The sequence below is a fragment of the Bombus fervidus genome, chromosome 13, assembly GCF_041682495.2.
Source record: "Bombus fervidus isolate BK054 chromosome 13, iyBomFerv1, whole genome shotgun sequence".
NCBI lineage: Eukaryota > Metazoa > Arthropoda > Insecta > Hymenoptera > Apidae > Bombus > Bombus fervidus.
Window position 1 is genome coordinate 5,992,984 of NC_091529.1, and position 20,769 is coordinate 6,013,752.

Here is a 20,769-nt window from a genome sequence, read left to right on the forward strand (position 1 = left end):
AGTGAAAGGAAAAAAGAAAACGAGCCAGAGAAGGGTGGGGGCACGTCATAAATTGACTTATCTCGATGTCGGCCGCAATATCGGTTCGCAGAGTCGTTCGAAATCATAAAAAACCAACCAGCCCGCACAAATATAAATCGGACCTCCCTTTTGTTGACGTACGAGCATTAAAAATGCATAGAATAACAAGGGCAGTGCGTCTTTTTGCATTTAAAGCGACCGGAAGCGGTACTCGATAAATTGCACCCGGGGACATTTTACATGTAAATAGAGAAAATGCGAGGGTGTGAGCGTGACAGGGAATGGATCGTAGAACAACGAAATTAGGGGCGTCGCGATCAAAGCCGCTGCGAACGGCACACGATGAAACTACGACATTAAAATCCATTTGCATTTTTCACCATCACATCCACCACGAATCACTGACACCGCCAATATTCCCTGATGAAAAAAGCAAATTACACCCGGCATATTTAAAATTTAAAGCACTATCCCGTTTAAGATGCAAACACAGTTTTTCTAACGGCCAACCCGATTAATCCTAGCCCTTTATATACACGGTGCCTAAAACCGATCACGAGCAACCATAACCAGAGTAAAAAAGTCTCCCGTGTTTCACGAATAGCCTTGATTCTTCGTAACTTTTGCTAAACTTTTAATAAACATTCTTCTTAGATACAGAGGCGACGAATTTATAGGAAATCGATTTAGAACACCCTCGTTAGAACAGAATTACAATCGCGTTATAGGATCGAAACTTCCTGTTCAGGAGATCGGCTCGAATTAGGTTCGGTCCTCGACTTGAAATTACAATTCTATCAGCACTTGAGATGCCTTACGGAAGAACGAAATAGACTCGACCGTATCAGACGGTGTAGCATGCAAAGTAACTAGGCTGCTTCTTTTATGGAAGGAATCTAGACAGTGCTCACCTGGTTACGTTGATTTGATCAGCGATTTCGACGGTTCCCAAGTTTCGATATCCAGCGAACAGCATGCCGTTGTCCATTAGACCGGAACCACGGCCGTCGATCGTTGCATAGATGATACTCTTGTTCGTTACAAGGTACGTGCCCCAATCGACATTGAACTTCTCCGTGACTTGATACGAATCTGGACCTCCGTATCTGTCGCAAGAAAATTCCTGATAAATTCAAATACCCCAGTGGATGATTATTGCTCCTGGGGTTATAGCATTGCGAAGAAATTGGATTAGATCAGGCTGAGGTCTATAGTTTGTTTCTGAATTGGTAGGACAATCGACGATATTTGCAATACAAATTATCGTGATGAGTTTGCTTTGCGAAGTTCATCCGTTTTAAAAGATAATAAAAATATTTGTAACTTTACACGTTACGTAAATGTAAGTTAAATACTATCGAAGCTAATGACGTTTTATTCATGAAGAAAGCTTATAGGAAGTAGTATAACGCAATTTCGATCAGACCGAAACATTATCGAAGAGATAATATTGCCGTTAATATGGAAAAGATTCTGAAGTAGTAGTATGAGAAATATAAATTATATGCATCGATAATTTAACTAATTGATAATTAAATGATATACTATGGTATTTATAAGAAATGAATAAATTGTCACATCGTGTAACGCCATTATGAATTGCTATAATATAATATATCGATGTAATGAGGTTCGGTAACTGCAATAAATTTCATTTGATCTTTTGATTGAATTTACAAACGTATAACATCGCGCGGATAATATTTGTCAAAATACGAGCGAATGAAATTACGTAGTTTTGCTTTTGCCCTTTCCCTTTTCCTTTTTATTTTTAATTTAATCAAAGTTGGATAATCGAATTTATGACGTTTGGGTGTTGGAGACTGTAAATTTTCTATTTCCAATAGCAGCACGCACACACGAATGTCAGACAATTATCAAACAATTTCAGCCGAATAGACGAAGAAAACCTAATTCAATTATTCACTTTAATTCAATCATTCAATCGAGTCGTGCGTTTCTATTTATACACAGTCTAATTCGTTTGCAACGAGTTTCGTCGTACAATCCAATTTTCGAAACTCGAATTAACGTCTGGCCGAGTTCGGCCTCGATCAAATTTATCAATTAACCTGTCCAACAATTCATCGTAACTTTATTCGTTTTTCTTTCTTTCTTTTCGTCGTTTCTCTCGTATATCTCGGCAAACGTTCGACCAAGAAAAATCTCGGATTTAACTCTGCTATTCTCTCCCGATTAATGTAACTCGAAATAAAAATTATATTGCAACGGATATCGTATCTTTGAATATTTGTAGATATTGAAATTTTTGTGCATTTTGCGTTTCTTAACGGCAAAGATATTATTGCCTGCTTTTGTACGTCTCGTAATTATGAACCAAAGAAAAATCGAGAGGAACAAGGTTCGTTTAATCGATTTATACGACTCATCAGTGGGACATACGGAAAGAATACGCGGCGGTTTCACGCGAGATCTGGATTTTCATATTCGACTCGCTAATTAAATCCCAGAGCGGATTCATCAAAATTCAGAAGGCGCGTTTACACGGAGTCGAATGAATTTCACGACGATATTCCCGAATGTTTCGCGACACCTACTGATAGGGCAGATGGCGGTAAAAAATTTTTGATAAATGACATGCTGCTAGTGACGCGGCCAACGCGCCACCCGAGTATTTTCCGCGCGCGTTTCTTTCTTTTTCTCCATTCGGCACGAATAATTCCGATCCGCTTCGAAGACATTAAAGCGTATTCATGGCGGCCTCCAGCATTTGCATACGCGGAAAAAAAGGGACAAATGCGCGAACGGAACATCCAGGGAAATCAAGCTCGATTTTAAACGTTTTCTCTATTTTTACACAGAAAAAAAAAAAAAAGGAAACGAAAGAGAAGAGAGGTATATAGTAAGGAAGGGTTATTTCAGTCACTCAAGCTTTAACATCTTAATATTCAATTACGAACTTTCCATAGAATAATGAAATTCGGATACTTGAAGACACTGTTATGAATATATTGTGCGTGTTATACGAAACGTTTAGAAATTTCATTAGCACTATTATGAGACTCGACTATCAGGATTATATTGGTAAAGTTTGAAATCAACCTAAGGGTATTCGTAGAAATTACAGGATATTTAACGCAAGTATATATTTCGTAGAGATCGCCAAAGTTAATTACCCATTATTATTATTAATTTAACACTTGTTACATGTTTAAAATGTCTATTCTCTTGGCATATAGATTTTTTTTATCGAATATGTGTGTTTGCAATAAATATCTTGTAGCTTCTAATACATACATTTTCAGATTGTTTTTAAATGTTGTAAACAATATAATTATAACAGTTGTATCTCGTTACAGTACTAATGAAATTTTAAAATCTTTTACATAACACAGACGATATGGACGTAGGAGTCTCCTATGGCGAGCGTCTTTAAATTAAACACAAACCAATTTCCATTTATTTCGACCGCTAGAAAGTACCAAAAGTGTTAAAAGCGTCGTAATATTTTCTTAACCTTTTGTAGCTTGACTCAAATAATAATTTCTTAACCACCTTCCTCCAGGACTCCTTGATTTTATTCGTGGTTTTAGTCTTACGAACGGTTACCCTGTGTCCGTCTATCCGTGTGCAAGAATGAGATTACTCACACGAAAATCAGCATGGGATATTTGGTGGCGCCCGACAAATCAGCATTTGGTGGAATCAGTAGTCTGACACGGGCCTCAAATCCTCCGGGAACTGGCACCTTGTAACGGCGCACCACCGGTTGCGATTTCTCCGCGATAATCTCGGAAACCGCCTCGTTCTCCTCCCATGCCAGCAACTTGGAAGAATCCTGAAAAAGCGAATTGCATGGAAATATGACAAACATCGTTCCCATAGAGATAAAGTAGAGATAGTCAATTTTTCAAGTCGAATTAAATTCCATTTTTATTATATTAGTGTTATAGTTACGTTTATCGTATTTCATAGAATTTTGTTATCAGTACAAATAAATCCATTATGTTTGAAATATCATAAATGGTATCACTCGTTAATTTCAGGAATTTCTTTGATATTAAATTTTATACTAGTTGAATTTAAATACATGTTTCAAACTGAGGAATTTTGATATACATGAGAAATGGTACAGATGAAAATGTATGTTTAGAGCTCATTACGCTTATTAAAGAAGAGAACGCGAGGAAACTACGAGGCACTAGCGTACAAAGTAGACTTAATATTATATTAATATCTTGTTGATCCTGCCTTTCCGTAGGCGAGGACAATATGCAATTTTCTTAGGATTATTTCGTTATTTCGTTCTAAGATCTTTGTCAGCAAAACGTGTACCAAGAATGTATCCTGGATATTCTTTGCGAATACGTTCAAATATCAAAGAAGCTAAAAATCTTGCTTGTGATATTTTTTCTTGATATCAAGAATACGTGAATTCTTGTGGGAATATTTCAGTAGAGTGTCATCCTAATTATAAAATACGCGTGGACCCATTAAAATCATGTTAAGAGAAGAAAGAAAGTTTTTTGAATAACTTGAATAGTAAAATTGTAACAGAGAAAGCTCTGGCAAAAAATTATTCAGCGGCATTTGCATAAGAATCGTTGCTGACGAAACGTGATAATTATCTTTAGCCAAATAATATTTTTTGTTTCGAGCATTTTTCTGTCTCCTCGCTTTCGTTTTATCTTTTTACTCGTCTCTAAAGGTAAAGTATTACCATTTGGTAAATGGCCCAAGATTTTTGCTCGGTGCTCTATGTATTAGAAGCTATCGAAGATTCTCGGTTCACGGTCGTTCAATATTTATCCAAATAGCGGGTGGAAACGGTTGGTAGAAAAACAGTGGCGTCTAAGTTTCAATCGATACCGAAAGGCGTCTCGCCATCCTCTCAGAGGACCTCTTCGAACTTGGACCCTTAATTTACCCTTATTTTACTACACGGCGCCACCTTCTGCCGCTAGAGGATTTTCCACGGCGATTCCTATTCCCTGAACTTTTCGCCTACCCGTCGATTCTTACACACACATACTGCTTCGATTTACCATCTACTGTCCTTGATAGAATCTACTAAGTAGTTAGTCCAGTAGCCTTCTACCGCCAGCTTCACCAATTTTCTCTCTTTAAGCCTTCTCTTTTTCGTTTTACGAACCCTCGAGGAATTATTTTAACGAGGAACATATATCTCGCGAGACAGTGGAAATAGAAGAAAGAATACTAAACAGCAGCAGAGTTTATGTTATCTCTTATTCGTGGTTTCGTACGTTCACGTTCTGTGAATTTTCGAGATTTAGCGATACGAGACTGCACTTTGTAGATTAATCTGTTAATTGGATTTCCTATTAACAAGAATCTCATTATAAAATTAAAACGTAATAAGAGGCAAATCAATTTCAATTTGGAATATAAAGGTCCATGGGGCCAATTCAGTTTTAAAGAATTTTCAACGTAACGTTTGATCGTATGTTCTTGCGAGTGTTATTTTATCGCTGGCTATGTCGTACGAGTTCGAATAAAAATTTTCTAAATTTTACGGTGGTTTTACTAGAAATTGGGGTGTACGTACGACGTACCTTTTGCGCAAAATCGCAAGAAACAGTTGAAAATTACGTAGTATCGAACGAAGAATAACACGTTCTATTTTGATGTAATATTTATGAGGGGTATTATATGTATATTGAAAAATATATTTTTGTTTTTTGAAAAATGCTGAGACTTGACACTCTCCATTTTTTCCGCGCTCCTTTCATATGATATATAAATTACGGATGTTTATGCAAATTCATATTTTTATTAAGATAATTATTTGGACATTTTATATATTTCCTCCAAATGAAGAAATATCATGTTAAAAGGATGGCAGACAAATTTCGTATGAAAGACAAAGTTCAACCCTTGTCGCGGCGACTTAAAATCGAAGGCTTTTCCCTGCGATCTTATGAACAGATGACCCAACTTTTAAGCCATCATGCATCAACGTCGAGCACGTACATGCGCCTTACGTCAGGCGAGAACCATCGCCGAATTTAATGTATTATTCTGCTCGTTTAATCTTCCAGTCGGCTCATAGACTTACCAACTCGTTCTCCAGAGTTTCCACGCGATCGATTCAAAATTTATAAATCGCCCGAGCAGACCAACACCTTGGTGTATTAGTTGATAGAATCACTCTCATTTTCTTGCCTTTGATATTCGAATCCCGATGGAACATCGCGAGATAAATTCGACACAGGAGATCACGATTTGCGTCTGTTTCGTTGCTTTCACACTTGTCCGATGTCTTTGGACGTAAGAACTTGTAACATTTAAAATTTGAATTCCGCGTTTTTAATTCCTCGCCTTTACGCAGCTCTTCGATTTTCATGTTTCAGTATAACAAACACAAAGACTTTCGATACTTTAAAATCTGGAAAGATCTTTGGCATAAAATCGAAACGCATAATTACTGGCACGTTTCCATCGAATATAAGAAAGTTTTTATTAATTGAAAAATAACTCCACGAGGGGCTACGAAGACTACCAAGATAAATAGAATAAGATTACTAAATATAAATTATCATTCCGAGTATTTAATTAAACAGTCGAGATGATAAAAGATCGATGGCCCTAAAAATCAAGTTTCTACAAATCTAATAAATCAGTCAATCGACTTCAATTTATTTCCACTAGTGTCCACTCCTTTCCTGTGTTTTCTTCACACATCCCTGCAGTCTATATATCTTTTCCACCACTCACTTTCTCTTTCTGTAAATTTCGCTCTCCGCGCGGCCATTTATCTTGACTTTCAACCGTTCCTCTCTATTTCCTCCACATCTAATTAGACATTGCTTACCGTGAAATTAAATCATTTATTACTCGAAAGATAAGCTTCGAACAAGAACGCGATTTTCGCTGATCACACACACGGTCCGACATAAGTACCCACGCCATAAATCATTCGAAAGCAGAATAGCATTAGACTAATCACTTTTCGCGACTCTCCAAAATATGATAACTCAGAACGAAAAATATTCAGTTATTCATCATGAAGCTCTGATAAGCGACGAAGCGTTCTCACGCCATTAAATTTCCACCATTAGATTTATTCGCACGATCGTTTAGCGTATCATAAAAACCACGTTTCGCGTTATCGGGTCTCTAGCACCGTCAAAAATTTCATTCTTATCAGCTACTTATCGCGCCTGCTCGTGGAATCCCTGTCGATCCTACATCACCGAGCAAAATGTTTCCTCCCTTGTCCGCCATGATTGTTCGCCAATGGACGGCAAGAACAGAAAGAACACTTTCCGCCGGCTGGGTTCTCCTTCGAGGAAAAGGAAATTAGTCTCTCCGAGAATCTACAGCGTTTGTCCGCGAGGAAAGCCAATTATCGGCTGTAATCGTGCCGCCTCGACAAGCCGAATAGTCGAATCCTCTTCCTCCTCCTCCTCCTCATCTCTTTTTCTCATCTTTTTCCATGCTCGTTTTTGTCAATCGAGACAAACGCCATCCCTCGACACCTACCCAGGAGCGATAATCCAATTACCAGCTCGAGGATAATCGATGCTTCTCTCACGAAGACACCTCTCGTCCTTTCTACGCTTGAACGAACTCTAGCTTCGAGTGTGAGAAACTCACGCAAAACTGTACATTTAAGTGTATGCTACGATCTATACATTTAAGTGTACGATCCTCCACTTTTTATATCTTCATGTAATATTTTCCATTTTAGCTATAAAATGTAGAAGTGTACGGTCGAGCAAGATCGAAGTGCGACGTTTTACATGTCGATTTTGCTTCGTACGATTACACCGCGAGTCTTATGAACAGAATCTTCTCGTTACAACGAAATGCGAAGGTGAAAACGAGCGGGAGAGGAATTCTCGGATTATAATGAAATTAGACACTGTTGGTACGTATCGGCTTCGTGTAACTTACCTACCGATTAACAAAGTGCTATAATACATAAATTTTTTTTAGGATCGGCAGAAAGACGCTTCAGAACGCAGGAAACTTAATAATTCGCTGTAGTGTAAGCGTCTTGCGATAAATAGGCCGTGAATTTTTTTTTGTATTAAATTAAAGGTGCAAGAATGCACAGAATGCGCCCACAAGATGTTTACGGTTGGTGACAAGCTTCGGGAGCGTACTCGTTAAAACAAGCAAAAACAGCTGAATAAGCAAGGGTCTGAAAACCATTAATTTTGGAATTACGACAAGTTTTTGTCACTGTATTGTTCGATACGTTTCTCGTTCGCTTCGGCGCACACTTCAACGCGTCTGCTCGTAGATGCACGCACGTGTCGCAAGATGCCCGGCAGTTCTCTTTTATCACTTGACAGAAGTTTACGATGTTATGTTACGAGTTTTATGTGCCAAGCATCTCGTAACTTGCAAACTAATGGTTTTTGGACCCACGTTTACTAGGACCTTTTTGCTGATTTTGGCCAGCACTATGCACTTTTCGAGTTCCATACCAACTTTTACGAACACATACAGAATATCCAAAACAGAGTACACGATATGACATTTAATAGACAAAGCAGATTTCTGCTTAGGTTTCAATTCCTTAATGATCTTTATGAAAATATTCGTTTGCGTAGATAGATTCGTTCGGCATAGTAACACATTTCGATTGACGAACACCTTGATATGGCTAAAGGTAGTTGACAAACGTCTGTCGCATTTTTACAGGTTTCCCTTGTACCTTTGATACGCAACACAAATCGAATACCGAAACTTAGAAGGGAAACGAGACTGTTTATTGAAATTGCAACGGCTGCAAGGAATTCGAGAAAGCACTGAAAGTTTCCGTTTGACCTATTAGAAGTTGAGGGGCAGGGAAGCAGGAGATCGAAAGTTGATACGCAAGTGTTTTGGAAGCGTGCGAGTTCGAGTGTTGGAATCGAGGCGCGAGGAAACGTTTTCGAGTTCTACGCGGATGAAACTTTCATCGTTGGAATACCATGGTAGTTGTCAGAGGAAACTCGAGCTGTAATTCTTGTGAACTTGTACCTATTTGATATTTTGGAATGTAATAGAATACTCACATCTCTTATCGAAAGGAAACTCCACGTTTCGATGATATTAAAAAATAAAAAAGCACGAACGAATCATCATTTTCTCTCTTTATATCGAATTCGTTTGAACTTCACATATTTTGCCACATCTGTTTGATGTTTTAGAGCGCGAATTTTCATATTTATGAAACACAGCATAAACTATCAAATTACAACGTGGAAAAACGTCAGCCTGTACACTTGATCATTGTTTTTAGAAGTGAAATATTTTATTCTATGGAGGCAGAGCGAAGAGCTGAATGAAAAATCCTTTTATTACCGCTATGCAGTAAATGAATTTGCTTAAAAAAACAAAAAAAATAATTGTTCGTATATTGTGGTAAAGTAATTATTACTAGACCGTGGATTTTTATGCAAATTCATATTTTCCAGAATATAATTAAGAAGGTAGAATCTCGGTAGAAAATTCTTTCACCTACCAACTATTATAGTAAGCTATACTTCCAATATCTTACATATTTTCCATGCTATGTATGTTCCATACTTTGCAATTTTCCACTTTCAAATTTCCTAAAACTGTATAAAAATCCGTGTTCTAGTAATCACGCATAATCGTAACTCTGAAATGTAACGAACGTGAAGTTTGGGTTAAAGAAACCATCGAACGATAATTCCGCACAAATTCTACAAAATAATCCAAAGACCAATTTCAAAGCCCATACTTCGAGTGAACCAGCACTGATCGAAAAGCAGAGCGAAGAAAATTCCTGTAAAAAGGAACAGTCGTCGAATAAATTTTTACAGGTAAATAAATATGAAACTAAAAATTGCAGCGTGTATCGATTTCGAATAACGAAGTGATGCCATTACGTATGCACGTAATCGTTGTCAGACATCGAAACTCGTGTACGCGTGATCACGGAGGTGGAACAAAATGGCTGAGCTAGTCGGATCGTGTTTGCTGTTTGTTAAACGGCGGGAAAATTTATTTAATTCGACGAACTGATAACGGTATCGTATTTCCCTCGCAGCGAACCGTTAGAGGTTGTTGCTGGCGATTTGTTAAACGATTATAAAGCATATAACTTGATTGTTTAATACTCTATTCATTCTCTCTGATGCTCGCGATACGGTTAAAAGCGATAATTTTAGAATTCATTGGATAACAGCCTCGCCGCCCTTCCTCCTCGCTCGTTCTCTTCTTTGTTACGTATTTCTCGCTAAAAGGTATACAATTAAATTTTAATATTTTCATAGAAATTTTCAGAAGCCCCGGCAGAAGAGAGGGGAAAGTGAAAAGAAACAGAGCGAAAAAGAAGAAGAGAGCAATAAAACTCGCGACGGAGTAAAAGACGGTGGTGAAGCGAGCTTAAACGAGCAGGATTAAGAAATTAAATTAAAATTCGATCGGTTGAGAGTTGAACGAGAAGGGGGATGAGAGGCCGGTAGCAGGGACGAAACAAAACTGCAGCCCGCGATAACTTCAATTTTCGTTTGAATATTTCCAAATAAACTTTCCACGCTTTTAAATATGCTCGGAGAAAATGAAACTCGCGGCGAAGAACGGGAAAAAGCTCCTCGTGGGGCTAAGATAGCGGCCGCGTTGGCCAGGGTTATGGAAATTACGAAATTCAATTAAAATTACAAACTTCCTATCGTAGAATACCACTCGTTGAAAGGAAACAGATGGTTGAAACCAAGATCCATCGAGAAACGTTAGGAAACATCAGGAATTTTAATTCTATTAAATTCGTAATAACATTGATCGAAATTAACCATTCTTACGATCTTTTCTCGATATTATCCAAAGAAAGAAGAAGCAAACGCCGGTGGAGAAAAACAATGAATAAAAATTACATGGAAATGATTAAGAAGCGTAAGATGGAAAGAAAATTCTCAAAACTCCCGGTTGACTTTGAATTTATTTCATTCAATTGCGTAATTATGCTCGCGAATTGTAGTAAATCAAAAACATTAAAAGACATTTACGATCTCGTTCACGATATTATCCGTGAAAAGTGAAATAAATTCTAGAAAGTTCCAGGCAGGAAAAGTATTAAGGAATAAAATCGGAAGGAATCGCCAGGATTTACAATCCGACTTTCAATATTTTATTTTCCTATAAGTTCAATATTTCCAAATAAATTCGATGGTAGCACCGGTATGGTTAGAGACGAGACAGATCGTTTGAATAAAGCTCGCCAGGCTGAAATTCTGCGAACGATGCGCTGAGAGGTAAAGAAGGTTTTAGTGACGGCGGTGGAAATTCGGGTTATCGAGGATACCGGATAGTCAGGTCGCCGGATCTACTCGCGCGTTTAAATCTGTCGCGTCTATTCGCCTCGCTTTCCCACGAGGAGGTGCCTCTTTGACAATAAGCGCCAGCACAAAACATAGATAGAGAACCGTCGAGGTGGCCCGAGCGCCACCGCTTCCCGGACACTGACAAATCATTCGGCCCATGGAGGATCGACGATTTATCGGTGGCCGTTGCTTATGCACCGAACGATCCTAGAAATCGAATCTTCCAATTCTTTCGCATTTCTTTCTTCGGTCTCGCCGCTCTTGTTGCTCAGACGTCAGAATTCAGACCAGGTTTTGATCATTTCAATTTGTGCTCCCTTTCAATTTGTGCTGTGCTTTAGCAAGTTTTAAGATCGAACAAAATCATAATTGCTTTGCAAGCGCGTTTCTAAAGATCAGTTTTCTCGATGGACTTAACATCCATTGTTCGCTAATAATCAACATCTTGGCAAGATTTTAATTATTCGTTGTTGTTATTGTTTGTTCGTGTGTGTTACGATTTCACAAATTATTTTGAAATTAACAGGTTGGAGGAACGAATGCCGTACAAACGTAGTAATTATACCGAGACTCGTAAAGAGCGATAGAAATGCTGGAAAATTTTGTATACAACAATCGATTGATTTTGAAAGGAATGCGTCATCGTCGTTCTATCAGACTGATCTGCGTTTTTTTAGCGAAGAACCGACGCGAAACGTCAGCTACTTCGTTTATTCAGTCAGCCGAGAGGAGTTGCCAGTGGGAAACGACGAAATACATATATTTGCGTGAGTTATAGAGGGAAACGTAGCTAGGGAAAATTATGTCGTATGTGTGGGATTAAAATTCGGCGAATCCATGGCAAACAGATTTTCGCGGCAGTCGAAATGGATTCGAGACCTTTCGGGTTTCAGAGATGGAATATCACCGGTGAAATACGTCTGCCAATTTTGTCGAGGCGTGAAGCAAGAGCGAGATACCAATTTCGAAAGAAGACGAATTATTCTTCCGTTCAGCTATTGTCGTTTTGTTATACCGAAGAATTTTACTCTCCTTCAAACGTGGATTTCGATTTGAAACTTTTTAATCCTTTTATTTCTAATATCCGACTCTATAATTGCTACATATACGCAACGAATTATGGATACAAACACCGATTACAGTCAGTGGTTAGTTAATAATTAATTCGATACTAATTACGCTTGTAATTACCGTTTTGATTCTGTGCTCCATTGGTAGACTGCAGGCGTTAAATATTATTGTGAAATTTAATCGCGGTAGTCTATTTATCAATTTGGCAGAAATTTCTCTATTTTATCTGTAGCTCGACACTCGATCGGATTGAGGCTAATAGAGTGTCCTTAGATAATAAGATTACTCCACGATAAATAAATATATCAATCATAAATAACTATTAACTTTTCAGAATAAATTTTATCGTGGCACAATTAGTCAACGCCACGAAACAAACAGCAGAGGAAATTCATGAAAGTAGATTATATTGCAGAGATCGATAAAAAGTGTCTTGACAGTAAAATTTCAAAAATTGCGAAAACCGGAATTAAACATCCTGCGACCAAAATGTTTCAAGTCTACGACTTTTTACGCGTTACCCATAGATAGTTTAAACTCACCTTGTTGTAAATGGCGATGTCAGGCACTCCAGGTCCGGCGCAAGTGAGCACGTAATGCGAATGATCCGTGGAAAATTTCGCGGTGTTGTAGAGACACCGGTTCCTATCGGTTTCCCGTACAATGCCACAGCTTAAACACTTTGGTTTCCGCCCTCCACCGGTCTTGGTGGATATCCTGTACAAATGTTGCACCGCCGACTCCTCTTCCGTCGTTGCCAAGTAGTAGCTGAAGAGGAAAGCCCAGCCAAGAGTTAGAAAAGGACGAAAGGAAAAAAAAGAACTAGAGAGAAGCGCGAGAAAAACGATAACGGGGAGGGATATAACGCGCTCTCATTTGCATAGGCTGCTCTTTAATGGCTTTGTAATCGCGAGAACCGTCGTGAATTTGCATTGCAACGAGCCCTCTCTTTGTTTACTTTAGCCACACGCGGCCACGAGGAAAGGACCGAGAGCTGCAAGGGGGAAGAAAGTTGCCGATGTACTCCATTCTGGATACTGGCTTTCGCGGTTTTGCGGTTTCTTTTGCATTCTTTTGCAGGGAAATTGAGCGCTACGGTATAAATACCGCGGCTTGTTTCCAGTTTGTTGTGCACGGAAGTTGATCAAGTTTGAAAGCTACGCCTCGATGGATATCGAGAGATACGCGCTTTCCAATTGATTTTGCTACTATGCAAATGGTTACTCTCGTACTAACGAGACGATCGGGGAATTGGCATTTAGAGATTCATCTGGTAGCTCGTATAAAGTTCAGAGAGCAAATTATATTGCAAATAGAAGAATTTCTTTAGTTGTGTGTCGGGAAAATAGAAATTGGCATTTTTTATAATGTTCAGAGAGCAAATTGCATAGGGAATAACAAAATTTCCTCAAGCGGCGTTCTGTAAAAATGTAAGTCCGCATTTGGCTGTTACGAATTTCGGTAGTCGCGTTGATAAAAATTTATATTTCCATTCGTAATATAAATTATAACTATTGTCATTCAAATTATCTATTCAATTTCTAGTCGTTAATCTTAACATTTAAATACGTCTATTGCTAAATAGAAAACGTCGAACTTTTGTATATTATTAAGATTACTATGATTAAGCGAATAAATAATCGGCAAGGCTAAGAAATATCCTCGCTTGTATCATTTACACTGTAACATTTTGAAAATTATAAAAATAACCAAAATTATAAAAATAACCAAAGTTTCGCAGGATAATTTTATTTCTGTGCAAAATGGGCAGAAACGGTTCGCTTTATTAACATTACGAGAAGGTATTACGATCACGTGGTGATCGATCAATTCATGGTGATGAATTGATTGATCAATTCTGATTAGACGGTCGGATCAAACATTTGGCTTGTGTTGTTAGAGGCGCAGAATAGCCAAGAGTTGAATCTAGAGGATGTTACATAAATGTTTTCAGGGTGAGGGTCAAGCATGACAGGCCTTACGTTAGACGTTGCGATTCGATGTTGTTAAGACTGATTTATACGTTCAGCCAGCGATGCAAGTGTACCAGAGGTCGTAACGCGATCAGACCTGGCTCCATTTGCATTAATGTGGATCGATTTACTGTCAGTTAATCGATCTATCATTAGCCGGAAGTATTCGGTTCTTTGCCAGTCTAAATTCGTACTGATTTCACCACGTTCCAGTTGATAGGACTAATTTATGGAACGTTTCTCGTTAACGAGTTCGAATGTTTTCGCGTAGGAAAAATCGAAGAAAAAGAGGCAATTTTTACTTGCCAATTTAGGAAAAGAATATTTTCCAAGCTGCGGAGGGACTGTACGTGAAAAAGATTTTTTCCACTGCTAGAGGAAACTTTATTCACTGATATCTATCGCAAGGCTAGAAAAAATTTCATTCAATGGAAATGCCATTCACCTACGATTGTCACGTTGCTAGCGAAAAATTCCATCTAGAGGAAATTTCATTCACCGACGACTATCACACCTCTAGGAAGAAATTCCAGTTATCGCTAGAGGAAAATTTTATCCATAGGAAATTTGAGTCGATGATAATTATCGCATTGGCAGGGGAAAATTCCATCTAGAAGAACATTTGTCCAGTGATGTCTATGACAGAAGAAAAATCACTGACATCTAGAGCAAAATCTCATCCAGGCTAACAAATCCTTTCTATTCATTTGACTCATTGACTGTCACGCGAATTTCATATATTTTTCCCTGGCAATCGCAGCAGATAGAACCATGCTACAAATATCATATTGTATGAAATTTTGCAAAGTAATATATCGTGTTTGTACACTTTTTCCTAACAACGTTATCTAAGTCATTCGGATTATCAGAAATTTATTGGTTCGTGCTTATCTTGTTTTAATGGTTCCCAAAAATTGAATAACCTGACAGTTGAAGTGTTAATTAATTTAAAGCTGAAACTAAGTTCTAGTGAGATAACGCTCTTCAAGTGACCAAAATTCGCAAGTCGGACAAACTTTCCTTACTGACTTTCCCTCTATCTTGACCCGAAACTTCATTCTACGTGGATCAAAGCTTGTCTGAAGAGAAAGCTCGTTTCAATTTGCTCCATATCTCGCGGCGAGAAAGCCGAGGCGACAAAGATGTCTCGCGACGTATCCACGCGACACACGTGTTTCTCGCAATCTAATTTGCCCGGTCGGTGGAAGGACGTATCCGCAGACGTGTACCAAACGGTCGAATTCAGAAATCTACGGGTCCCAACACTGCAGTTTTGTCCAGACTAATCCGTGTCTAATCTAAATCTCCGTCTGTCGACTTACTCCCGCCGCTGTGCGCAGCTTACGCCGCAATTTCTATGCGCATAGATCAGATATAACGTAGCCCCATGTTGAACAAACACTGAACTCTCTGTGACGCTAGGTTAGGCTTCGCGTGTTCCACGAACTGTTGGCTACGAGCAAGCTACTCAAGGGCGCTCCAGTTTTAATTTGAGTAAAGGGTGTATGATTAACCGGATCGCGCGAGTAGCAAGTTGTTGCAAGTTATTACGCGGACGAAGCGTTTAACGTTGTCGAGGAACTGAATATTTATCGGGTTGTACGAGAAATTTATAGCAAAACTTGGGGAAAAAAACTGCAAGCATTGTATCTTTGCAAAATTACCATATAAAAAAAAGCGACATAATTTTCATGAAAGCGACAAGATTTTCAGAATACGCAGAGCTTACAAAAAAAAATTTTTTTTATTTATTTCATTATGGTGTCTCTAAGTAACATTTACTAAAATGTGAATTAAGATACCAATGGCGTTACTTCGACAATTAAGTTTCAACAGTAAACGAGTCAAAACAATAACGATAAATAAAATAAAGTAAGTTTCTGCGATTGTACACAGGTCGATCGATAGCCGAAAAAATTCTCGATGCGACTTTCGACTCGAAATTCCTTCGAAGGTGCGACTACGAATTCAATCTATTTCAATGCGCATCCACTTCTCGTAGATACAAGCCAGGTAGTAAAGCGAAGGTAATCGATTTTCGATATTCTAGCGCGACGACGTCGTTTTTTTCCCCCTCAACACTTATCAATGTTTGATACATAAATATATAAAGCCAAGGATATTCGGCTTATCGTACAACACAGTTTTGTTGTATCCCTATACGCGGTTTACACGCGTACACTTTAGACGACGATAACGACCACCTACCTGGTGTCCAGAGAGTCACCTAATTGAATAAACCAACGAAACGCAGGACAATAAACACTCCTCAGCGTTCCAACCTCGTTGCCACGTAACTAACAACGTTTAGCCAACCTGTAACTTCTGATTGTCTCGACATATTTAATCTTCCCATTTTATCTACACTGTTGTCAATTTCCATTAAGCTTGACAAAATTTTATTCGAAACGAAGCTAAACGAAGTGACGACTTTAAATAAATCGTTACAAACGTTTCATTATCTTGATGTTAGAAGTAACAGTGAGGAACGATGTACATTACTACGTTAACATTGCTACTATACTAGTAACATTATTACTTAACGCGTTAACCAGATACTTTTATAATTACAAAGTTAAAAATTAATAGAGATAAATAAATTTTACTTAGAAAATTAGTTTATCCTTTACTTTAATTTACAATGACGAAACATGTAACGATATGCAAAAAGTTATGGAGTCTGTGAATGAGAAATTATTAAGAAAATGATCACTTATGTGATACGTATCTCCATGATATTTTAATTCATCGATATTTATTTGTATCCAGGTTATCGATATCTCCCTCTAAAGCATCCTTATATCTCATAGAAGATATATTGCACATTCGTTTTCACCGGTGCCTGTCAGGAAAAATTTCCTTTAGTCCGAATCTTAGTATCACGTAGTTCCGAGTGGTTTACGATCTGATGAAATATCCGCTAATAAAGCAAGCAAAACAGAGAGGATCGCCATAAACATCATTGGCCCACTTTCGTCGCGCGATTTATCGTATCGAACATTCCATTACCTTTAACGGTTATAATACTATGTCGCGACAACAAAAACTAATTTTCCCGAGGACGTGATAAACGGATGGTCGATAACAATTTTGTAGCCATCGTAACGGGTATCGTAATTTTACTGTTCAACTGGAATTCACCGCTCGTGCTTCGATAACCGTAAAAAAAGATCAGCTCCGTAGAAAAATGCATAAACTATCGCGTTACGATACAATGCTGCCACGGACTACGCGTTGTTCCATCGTCGTTTTTCCGCCACGATATAAATTATAACTTCGGTACTCGAAACGAGCTGCTCGTCCCTCCATACGGGAAACAACGGCGAATATTGCAAGCTTCGGCATGGCAATCTTGCGACACGCTCGGATACCGGCAATCAAGCGTCCTTATGTCAAGCGTTCAGGTCCGAAGCTGTTACGTCTGATTTATAACGTTCCACTACCACTGGCGCGCAGTCCGGCCTGCAACGGGATCAAACTACTGGCTTCATTTGCATTAATTTGGATCGATCGCCCTGCGGGTAACGAATTACCCGATCGATTCGAATTATCCGGCGATTTTTCAAGTCAAATCACCAGCGTCGATAGCTTCATGAGTTTGAAAGGTTCATTTCTCTATAAGCGATACTTTGGTAATTATGCAGCTTAATGGTTCTTTTTCTAATTCTATTTATTTATTTACAGCAAATTCACAATCGTGAATTTTTCCTAAATTTATTTATTTATTTACAGGTTAGCTTCGGGTCAAACTGCTGCCTTGATTTGCATGGATTTGCATCGATCGCCCTGCGGGTGACAAATTATCCGATCGATTCCAATTATCCGACGATTTTTCAAGCGACAGCAAATTCAATTCGATGGTTATCACGTACTTTACTCTTTATAAATGATATCTTGGGGATTAATCAGTTTAGCGATTTCTTCTAATTTTATTTGTTTATTTATGTACGGAAATTTCATTATTACGAATATTACAGATAACTGAAACTGTAAGTAATAACAGTAACACGGGAACAAAAATCTAAAACAAGGTATGATATGTTATGATATGTGTTTAATCTTTAGTTAACCAACAGCTCACCTTTGTATTTTGTTTTCAAATGTGTGCATTCGGACAGAACAATTTAACAAGGGAAAAGAAGAAAGTGGCTGCTGTTAAAATAAACATTATTCGAAATAAAAAGCTTTTTGATGAGGAAAATATAGCAAACTGGTAAACATATTTTAATTGCAGCGAATGTGTTAATGGTTTCATGCCAATGGAATATTAAAACCAATGTATCGTATTGTTATGTCAGTTCACGTGTTTTTGATAAAATAATTAATTCACTACGAAAAATAATTTCACGAGCAAAGAGAATGAAAAAGTATAATATTCAAATAACATAAAAATAACAATGCAAATTATATACAAGTGAACGTATAAATTGTATAAACTTTGATAATTATATGGTACGATTTACTAATGCGCTGATAGCACGCACAAGTTCCCGTTTTCTAAACCGTTTTCTGGGAAAATTTTACAGACACGATCTCCTTCGATAAATTTTCCATTCAGAAAATGTCTATATGCCCCCTATAAATTTTGGAATTTTAAATCAGGCAATGAAACAAGGATACTGGAACGAGTTTTACAAGAAAAATTATGTTACGGTTTTGATCATTCAAATTTAACGGGGTGCTTAGACGCGTCGTAATTCGATCGTTTCGTAGGTATCTTCAGTTACACGTTTTATGTTAGGCGATTTTATGACTCTGCCGGAGTTCCTCCCCCTGATTGAAGAAACTCCATGTAGACGTGATTATAGTTATCGATCGACAACACCCAATCGCAGCAAATTATTAGCCGGAGGAGGTGGCGAATTACCGGATAGCCAGTGTCAAATTAGCGAACGACAAGTTGACAAATAGACAAGGTGGTAAATATTTAACGACAAACGATGAATCACCGACAGTCCAATTTGTGTGTCTGCGTATGTTAAACGTCAAATAATGGATAAATCAGGGCATCGAAGCACTATCAATAAATATCCTTAATTATCTGTTTACCATTGTCCACGGAATAACAGAAATAACAAGTTTCGTTCATTCGAAATTACAAGCTCTATAGATTTTTATAATGAATGATATAATATAATATTTGTAATTCTTTGCAAAATCGAAATTCTGTACAAAATCGAAAGACACAGACGAGGAATTAAATATTCCAGATGTCTGTAAGAGATATTTGCAGGAATCTATTAGAGAGAAAGGTGGGAAATTTTTCAAGAAGAGGCTCGCGACGCTACAGATAGCTTAATTCGGGTAAAATTTTAATAAACGAAGAGGCAAATTTTAAATACTCGAGGATGAGTTGATCATTTGAAAGTAGGGAACTAGGGAAGTCGTTAATGCGGCAGAATGAAAATCGCAAGAAATTTGAGGTAAATTAGCGAGTAGCAAGAGGAAAGTTTTAACGAGCAAAGGTATAGACAGTATCGTGGAACAAAGAATTTTTAAAGTCGAGCATTTCGAACAAAAGTTTCACCATAAAAAGTTCCGCCTCGGTTTCGGAAGTTTCGAGATGGGACGTTTTCAGACAAGACCTCGAGATCGAAATTCATTAAAAATATCGCAAACACTTAATGAATTCCGCGAGAAAATTGCCGCGGATTAAAAATAAATTCTATTTTCGATTTGGAATATCTCTTTTACAATTGCATAAACTGCGACGTGAAATCGAGATTCGTAAACCGATTGAATGGTTAAAAGTTTAATGTATCAGAAATGATTCGACGGTGCGCGATGACAAAGAGAGAAGAATAATGAGCGAGGGAATAACTCGTGGCCGAGTCAACGGCGTTGGAATTTCACAGGTGCTCTGTGCACAGGATTCGTTGAAAACCCTTCATAATTTAATGATTGAATACTAGCAGATTCCACCGATTTATGTTTTCTCCCCGATGCACGCTCTAAAAACGCATGTTCGTTTGGACTGTACTGGAAATTTGCGAATGTAAAAGGAGCAGACGCTGCGATTATTTATGGAGTCGATCGAGGAACACGCGATTATGTTCGTTGGTAGACGAGGGTCCATCGAAAAAGCTCTACACACGTAGAACTGTGGAGTGTCTGCAGGTGCAAGCTTCCTAAAATTTGTGAACTCGAAAACTTGTAAAATCGCATACTTAGAAATTTCGAACTTCGACTACTTCGGGTGCAAAAAATTCATGTATCTGAAAATTGCGTAACTCAAATTTCATGGTCGGTAGATCGAAAGGCTAAAAAATTTAATAGTTGGCAAGACGGAGAATCCGAAACGAGAAGCTCTAAACTAATGAAAACGCTAAACATTCACCATTAACACTTAGTTCGTGCCATCGAAAATGGAACACGTAGGAACGAGAAATAGCAGTGGCTGGAAACAATTACCACAACGAAGCAAGCGTTTATTTCCTAGC

At 38.1% G+C, this 20,769-nt stretch overlaps 1 protein-coding gene across 3 annotated transcripts in view; it reads right to left on the reverse strand.

Moving 5' to 3' along the window:
* LOC139993526 (venom dipeptidyl peptidase 4) overlaps window positions 1-20,769 on the reverse strand; it is a 317,337-nt gene that overhangs the window by 20,035 nt on the left and 276,533 nt on the right. For all 3 annotated transcript variants that reach the window (XM_072015337.1, XM_072015338.1, XM_072015335.1), the window contains 3 exons: window positions 12,899-13,124; window positions 3,633-3,820; window positions 933-1,127 (listed from right to left, as the gene is read on the reverse strand). In XM_072015337.1, coding sequence (XP_071871438.1) covers window positions 933-1,127; window positions 3,633-3,820; window positions 12,899-13,124 — 609 coding nt within the window. The remainder of the gene's footprint in view (window positions 1-932; window positions 1,128-3,632; window positions 3,821-12,898; window positions 13,125-20,769) is intronic.